This window comes from Salarias fasciatus, chromosome 7 (assembly GCF_902148845.1).
Source record: "Salarias fasciatus chromosome 7, fSalaFa1.1, whole genome shotgun sequence".
In the NCBI taxonomy this organism is placed as follows: domain Eukaryota; kingdom Metazoa; phylum Chordata; class Actinopteri; order Blenniiformes; family Blenniidae; genus Salarias; species Salarias fasciatus.
This window is the reverse complement of record NC_043751.1, coordinates 20162208-20170721: the sequence shown is the minus strand read 5'-3', so window position 1 is coordinate 20170721 and position 8514 is coordinate 20162208. Positions and strand designations below refer to the sequence as shown.

At 39.7% G+C, this 8514-nt stretch overlaps 1 protein-coding gene across 1 annotated transcript; it reads left to right on the top strand.

Moving 5' to 3' along the window:
* The first annotated feature begins 243 nt into the window (after positions 1 to 243).
* Positions 244 to 4700, top strand: hexa (hexosaminidase A (alpha polypeptide)). Its single transcript, XM_030095906.1, is given in 14 exon segments — positions 244 to 532; positions 923 to 1027; positions 1118 to 1183; positions 1337 to 1383; positions 1490 to 1600; positions 1687 to 1788; positions 1945 to 2077; positions 2228 to 2408; positions 2696 to 2782; positions 2864 to 2936; positions 3331 to 3496; positions 4138 to 4228; positions 4310 to 4417; positions 4516 to 4700. Coding segments are annotated over 14 exon segments (1623 nt in total). The 3' UTR covers positions 4580 to 4700.
* The last annotated feature ends 3814 nt before the right edge of the window (positions 4701 to 8514 follow it).

Here is an 8514-nt window from a genome sequence, read left to right as displayed (position 1 = left end):
TTTTGTATTCCTCTAAATTTCTAGAACATTTACGATATTTTTGTTTATATATGACATGCTTTAAGCTATGGCCTAAAATAAACCATTCATTTAAAAAAAAAAAGATTATAACGATGAAAAAAAAACCAAACAAAACTCGCGCGAACAACAGGCGCGTGCCACTAGTTGAACCACGTGACTGTTCGCTCGTAAACACCTGCTTCCCTGTTGGGCTGCAGTCCGTGCTGCTGCTCAGCAGGCGACATGTCTTCACTGATGCCTGACAGTTGTATTTTCCTTCTGCTGGTCGTCCTGCAGCTCGGAGCTCACGCAGTGGAGGGAGTGTGGCCGCTGCCGCAGAAGCTCCTCTCCTCCAGGGAGAGATACACCCTGGAGCCCCGCACTCTGTACTTTGTTTACGGACGAGAGTCATCCGCGCAGGAGGGCTGCTCTGTTCTGGATGCTGCATTCAAGAGATACTTCTCCCTTATCTTTCCTGAATACACTGCTGGTAGGTTATACCATGAAATCAGTTTGTGATCAAAGAAAACAGGTAAGATTTTACACCCTGTGAGAGCTTAAAGTAAAAAAAAAAAAAAAGAAGTAAAACAAAACTTTTTGTTTAAATATTTAACAATGTTTTAAAGCTGGCCTTTAATATTACTGTATGAATAGAAATTTCTGGTGATCATTAGTTGTAAACTGAATTAAAAATGCACAAAAGTCTCCAATGTGGGTTTGTTTTGAATGTTTTGTTTGTAGTTGGCTTTTAAAGTCAAAGGGCTTTGTAGAGACAGCAGTTCATTCAACCAGCTTGAGGGACAATGGAGCAGAGCAGCACGGTTTCATGTTTGTGTTTTCAAAGATACTATAGCTTGTGGGATAATGGTTCTTTCTGTAAACATGGTCAAACAGGTGTGTGAATATTTCTTTTAAATAACAGGATATAGGATTGTACCATTCAGTGAAAATAAGTCTTTTATTGTTGAAGTCACTGTTGGCCATAGTGACTGTGATGGTTACCCGAAGGAGGATTCGCCTGAGAAATGTAAGTGTTAATCTTTAGTGCACCATAAAACTAAGTGTTGGGTCCATAACAATTTAACAACAGTGGTCTTGTCTCTTATTTGTATTTCAGACAAACTGAATATCACTGATGGACAAGCATTCCTGAATGCTGAAACTGTGTGGGGGGCTCTGAGAGGTAATGACAAATAACACGAGTTTGAAAGATAAATGCAAATTTCAGCAGAATAATGAAACAGGTGGTGAAGGGATTTACTAAATGGCCTGAACAGTGAATCCTCCTCAATGTACATTAAATTAATTGCTGATTATATCCTCCGATTGACCACAGGTCTGGAAACCTTCAGTCAGCTGGTGTATCAAGATGACGATGACACAGTAAGTCAGACTCATCCAAAATCTCAGAGAGCCTTTAAAGTAAATCCTTTTTAATTTGTTTAACCATGAAGTGGTCATATAATGGTTTTCATTTTTTATTTTTCAGTATTTTGTGAATAAGACCTACATCAAAGACTTCCCTCGGTTTCAGTTCCGTGGATTGATGTTGGACACTTCACGACATTACTTACCATTACGGACTATTTTTAAAACTCTGGTAATCACCAGATGCTAAGATTTAAACATGAGCTTTCATCCGCCACACTCGTTGTCTGTTGGACTAACACGTATGTTTCCACTCAGGATGCAATGGCCTACAATAAGTTCAATGTGTTTCACTGGCACATTGTTGATGACCCCTCCTTCCCTTTCCAGAGTCTGGCTTTTCCAGACCTTTCCAGAAAGGTATGTTGTGACTTAAACGTTATTCTTATTAGTGCATTTTTAAGATTACTTTATTCTCTTAGTTAAAAAAAACCCCACTGTGCTTGGATTAACAAGACGGGAAAATACTGGAAAGGAACATTTATCCTGACGATATTGCTTCTGGCTGTGATTCAGGGGGCTTTCCATCCGATGACTCACATCTACACTCAGTCAGATGTGAGAAAGGTGATCTCATATGCCAGGATGCGAGGAATAAGGGTCCTTCCTGAGTTTGATTCGCCAGGCCACACCAAATCTTGGGGGCAAGGTACAGATGAGAAGCATTTTTAAGACAGGCTTGTCTTTGTGAGTGTTTCATGTTGCCGGTTCTGCTTAACAGAAATAATCGTTTGCCAATTTTGCTTGATCTTGAAGAAAATCTTGACCTAAATCTAGGTGATCACCATGTATTTCCTAGGCCAGCCTGATCTGCTGACACCCTGCTACACCGGGAACACCCCGACAGGAAGTGTTGGCCCAGTTAACCCAGCATTACCCTCCACATACAAGTTCATGTGGGCACTACTTAAGGAAGTGACGTCAGTGTTTCCTGATTCCTACATCCACTTAGGAGGGGATGAAGTGAACTTCTCATGCTGGTAAGATCACATTTGGGAGGCTAATAAAATATCTGACACCAATCAGAGTTTTTGGTTTTGTTTGTGGGGCTTCACCCTGCTGATATTTTGTTTTTTTTTTATCTTTTTTTGATATCTAACAGATAATGTATGAAGGAGAATATTACAATTTCTCTTGGTTGCACCACATATTACTGAGCCTGAAGCGCTTGATTATGTTGGCATTTATAGAAAAGTTCTGAAAGATGTATTAGAGCAATCATCGTTATCAGATAAAGTTAAAGAAATTCCACTCTTGGCTTCCGTAGGAAATCAAATCCTGATATACGCACGTTCATGCAGAAGATGGGATTTGGAACCGACTTTGCAAAACTGGAAGGCTTCTACATCGAGAAGTAAGGTGCAAATGAAAGGTAAAAAAACAAGACCAACGAAAATACGCAGACCTCAAAATTATTTTGAAAATCTATTTTCAGCATTGTGAACATCACCTCTGCACTCAACAAGACCTCAATAGTGTGGCAGGAAGTGTTTGATAACCACATACAAGTAAGTAACCTGTCTTCAACTAAACTGAAATTCACTTTTTTTTCTGTCACATGGGTTTCATTTAATTTGTTGAACTCACGATCATTTAAAAGTGAGTGAATGCAAACCTCTTGAAAGGTAGATTTTCTATTTGATTGTAGTCCCATCATCTTTCATGAATACCGCTGAAGCTCAGATGTTTTGCATTAGGTTACTTGGTGCAAAGTATTTCTCACTGTCCAAGTATCTTCATTCAGTTAATTATTTGATGTAAATAAAACGTAAATGTTATTTTTCCCAAAAAAGGTGTTGATCAACCATTTAAATCTACTGTGTACATCAAACACTGTGTTGTGGTAAGATCATTTAATGTGCCACACAGGTAAGACTGATCGTCTCGAGCTTTGTTTCACAGCGCAGCTCTCTCTCAGTGGTGGAGGTATGGAAAGCCGGCTGTTACTTGTGCAAAGTGCGCAAGGTAACTAAGGCCAGGCTCAGAGTGATTCTGGCCGCTCCCTGGTATTTGGACCAGCCACACAACTGGGCCCATTACTACAACGTGTGGCCCCTCGCCTTCAAGGGTCAGGAAAAAAAAAAAAAAAAACCAAAAAAAACTGTGTGCTGTGCTTAGTTGAAGTGTTGCTTCATGTTTACATGTTTGGTTTCATTACTTGTGATACTTTATAGATTACCTGCAAAATCTAATACCCAGTGAAAGTTGGAATAGTCAAAATGTCTCTTATTATTCTAATATCTGCTGTATGATACAGTAAATAATCAAGTTTATACCTGCACAGCTTTTTGACGGTGTCAACTTTAGTACTGAACTGACAGCTGAGTACCAATCATGACCAGCACCTTTCCACTGTTGACAAAAAAAAGTGTCATATGCTATGATACCACTAGATGGCAGTACATGTTTATGTCACATGCAGACACTCTGAATGCAGTGCTGCACATCTGGGGGTGGGTGGGGGGTGGGGGGGGGGGGGGGGGGTCAAGGGGTGTAAGGTAGTGTTTGATCTGTGTTTGTCAATCTTAGATTTGTACATTTACAAAAAAATAAATCTTCTAATCTTTGGTAAACACAGGAAATGGTTGCTTCTATTTTGAAGACTACTGTCTTCAAAATAGATGATGTTGCGTTATTGTCAGTAAGATTATCCAGTCCCTAATGACAATCCGTCTGGTCAATAAATCCAAGTTTCTCTTCCTTTCACAGGCACTGAGGAACAGAAGAAGCTGGTGATAGGAGGTGAAGCCTGCATGTGGGGAGAGTATGTGGACGCTAGCAATCTCGCTCCACGCCTTTGGTACGACTTTTGGCGTGATAGAGTTTGCAAACTGAGCATCCTGAAGTATGAAATAATCAATCATTGCACCCAAAATTACAGGCCGAGAGCAAGCGCCACAGCAGAGAGACTGTGGAGTGACGAGAACCAAACAAACAGTCTGGACAAGGCTTTTCCTCGACTGAACGAATTTCGCTGCAGGTTGCTGAGGTGATTTTTCAATGTTTTCTAATCAGTCCTAATTCAGCATAATCAACCTCATGTTTTATCTAGAAATTTTACTATTTCTTGCACTACTTCTTCTTCAGACGTGGCATCCAGGCAGAACCGCTCAGTGTCGGGCACTGCAAATATGAGTATGAAGGTATTTAAACATGGTAAAAATGATCTTGTTTTTCTAGTTTTCAAAGTATGCTCTCAAATATTTTCTCAGGGATTGACTTTATTGCCTATATTTTAGTTTTTAATTATTTTTATAATACATTTTTATCAATTGTATTGTTATTTCAAAGAATATTGTGGGGAAAAAAGTAAATAATTGTGTACTTATTGACTTCAGGAGCGGACTGCAGATATGCAGTAGCTTCACTTCACTTTTACAATAACATCTAATAAAAAATGATGTTGAGACCCAGTGAAATTATTTATTTATTTATTAAAAAAAAAAAAAAGAAATTCACATCTTTGGCGAAGTAAAGGGCATTCTGAAAAGGTAAAAGAAAGGTTGGTCACTTTCAACAAGTGTATCTGTCTCGCTCTAGAGGCCAAATATGGATCTGCAGCGTTGCAGTTTAGTGAGCTTCAGTTTCCACACTTTATCTCTTCCTAACTTTCTCACATCTGCCAACATATCAGAGTCTTCTGTTTGCAAGACATATGAAAATAAATTACTTGATTTTTTTTTTTATCCCTCCATTTTTTTCAGCAGTAATCGATCTGACAGTGGCTGATGTTAGTTCACCTGATGAACTGAGGTGACGTGACTTTGATACGGACCGAGACGGCTGATTTTCTCATTGTGTGGATTACAGTAGTGGCACCAGATGGCAAGGCGGGGCAATCCCCGGAGGCCATACTGCTGACACCTCAATCCTTCTACTTCATCTGACTTTAGGGGGGTGGGGGTGGGGGGGGGGGGACCACAGGAAATGCTGAAGCGATCATATTAAAGCTTATGCTAGCTTGGTTCACCATTCTCTGAAGCCACTTGGAATCAAGCAGACATGCTGAGTGCAGTGTTACCACAGCTTATGCCGCTAATAGACATCAGTATGATTATCCCTCATGGTTGTCATATTGCCTTATTCACTGTAGGTGATTTATTAATTTCCTTGTACTTTGAACAAAAACTGGATAACTTTAGTCAGTGATTAATCTCATTTTGTACACTTTGTGTTGAATGCAATTAAAAAAAAGAGAGAAAACTTTCTTTTGAAGCTCTGGAGTGAAGTGAAAACAGTGAATAATACTTCACTAGTTAAATGAAATTTTGCGTTTTAGCAGTTTCTAAACACCTGGTGTCGGTGCATAAAGAGACTGGTGACAAATTTAAAAGTTAATCTCACTCTTTGACAATAGCTGACATTCAAGCAGATTATATCAAAAAGCTGCTTAGACTGATGCAAAGATTTGTCATCTGCCATTCAAGGACATCCTCAGTCTGAAGGGCAGGAAAATTTTGTCTTGCACGTGCACACCTCAACTTTTTGCCTAAGTGTTTTCGTGAAATGCAGATATAAGCCGATACTTAAACCATGCAATGTTGATTTGGCGCATTATGAAATATTATCCATCCTTATGTTTAAGGGTTAACGCATTGTGAATGGCTCACCTGCTTGATCTGACAAGCAACTGATGCAAGGACTTTATATTATGACGCGTGTTCCATCACCTGCGGGGCTCAGTCATCACAATAGTCTCCGCTAAATACATAATCATCCAATCATCTCCTGGCAACGTGCTGCTAAAGATTGTATTGTGTCTGTGCAACAGTCACCGGCCCGGAGAGCGAAGAAACGTGACCGTTATCCTTGGAGGACGACACTTCAGCACAGCACCTGGAGAGTTCGACAGGGCAGAAAAGATTGATCAGTTTACGGAGGGCTGTTAGAACTTCAGAAAACTCAGATGGCATTGCAGTGAGATGCAAAATTAGTTGTTACAAACTGAAGCTGAGGTGATCTGAAAACTGTCATTAAAAAAATGCAAAAATGACAGAGTATTCATGTGAGAGTCTGCTACTGGGGAAAACAGCATGATCAGATGTGTCTGACATGTGAGCGACACCTGTGTTACATAATCTGACATGGGACTTCAGATTATCATACTCAGCAGTGCTTGGGTCAGGGTAAGGATTTCAAGCCTGTGAGTTGCTTTAGATGCTGTTTGGTAATGAGTTGATTAAAATTTTATTGAACTTTCATTGCTTTCCAAAACTCTGTTTTTCATTGACAGTGTGGAATTTCTCACCACTTTCTGTCTCAAGTGTTTGGCTTACAGTTTTTTTTTTAAATTCATTACAGTATCTAAGAGATTTTAATTGAAAAGGAAAAGCGACGCTTTAAGGTTTAAACAAACTTTAGGGTACATTGGCAAAACAAATGCTTTTCAAAACTTTCACCTTGTTTTCTTGAATAATTTCCTCACAGCTCATTTCTCAACTTCAGCAGTTTCGATGTGCTTCACTTGATTGCATCCATACTTTCATTTTCACTCACTAACAGTAACCAGCTGTCATGCAAGGTGCTCATACATCAGTTAGAAACTTGGGAGTTTGTCATTTTGCCCCATGAGAGTTTTATGTTTGGGGCAATCAAACCGCTAACTGACTGAAACACGGCTCTAGTATAGAGTACAGTATATATTTGGTCAAAGTTCTAGCTGTTGGACAGTCTTCAAATATAAATAATTTGCATGTCACCTAAGGCTATGAGTAAAGTAAAGACTGTTAAACCCCGCTGCATTTGAATACAAAGTCTCTTCTCACACAGCTGAGTTGCCTCAATGCTCAATTTCCCTGAGAAGGGCTGAATGTCTGTCTGTCTGTCTGTGGATCTGTGTTAATGGTTGGACAAAAATCACTGATGAAGGAAAACCTCTCACAATACCTGGATATGTTGTGAGTTAATTTGCGAGTCAAGTTAAAAACGTATGATTGAAGTAACTACAAGTAAGTGCTGAATGATATGTGGGAACATGGGAGCATCGATGGAAAGGGTCTAATGTGTTACGATATAGAAGGGAAATGAACTTCTTCTCCCAGCATCCCCATCCAGTCAGTCTCCTAATACAACACACAAGTGTTGTACTGGAACCTATTTGTTTTTTTTCTTCTTTATTTAAAGAACCTTAACCCTAAAGGTGGAAGGTTCATGACCCCTAAAAGGTCCCCAGGCTCACTGCTCCGAGTATGTACGCTTCATGCTAATTATGAATAGGAAGTGTTAAATGCAGAGAAGAAATTTCTCCCAGAGGATCAAGTCACTCCAGCTAATAACAAACACCTTCAGTACCGCCGCAGGTTATCTTAGCCACTAGCACTAACCACCATGAAGTCTGCCAGACTGTGAGAATGAACAGAAGCATCTTTTTCACTAGATTTAAATTAGTAGGATCTACCAGTGTGCCAGTGAGAGAGGAATGCTTGTAAATATTTCTTAATCTATTCCTTTGAGCGAACCTTGTTGTAGTTTAAAGTTGACACCCTTTGTGTGATTCTGGAACAGACGTAAAACAGAAAGTTTTACATTTGTGATATAGCGCTGGAAATACTTCAGCCATTGTATTTTAAACTTAAAAGTAGTGACATGCTCCCAGTTCGTAATCCCTTTATACACCAGTTTAAACCAGCAGATAAAATCTCCTTTTCAACTCTTTGTTTTCATCTTAAAATCAAGAGTGACTTAATAAGGATTACACCCACCATGGAAATCAGTCCGTAGACAAAGCTGATATCAATATCTCCCCTGTTTACGGCACTTTTGATTGAATTAATAAGAAGTATGTGCCACTTTGAATCACGCAGAAAAGAGCAACCTCTGTGCATTTCTGGCCCCGCCCCATTACATGATACCTTCACTGAAAAGGACGACGGACCAGATGGTATTCTACCTCAGGTTTCATTTACTGTAATTTGCAGTGTGAGTCACTAATTGGCGGGCCGGAGACTTCAGAAAGCAGGCACCATATGGCAGAACAATAGAATTAAGGGTCAACTTGTTGCTGCTCTTTGAATCTCTGTGCTAATTGTTTTTCTTCTCATCACCCTCGTTCGTGATCCCCCTCAAAGAATTAGACCACGTTTCACG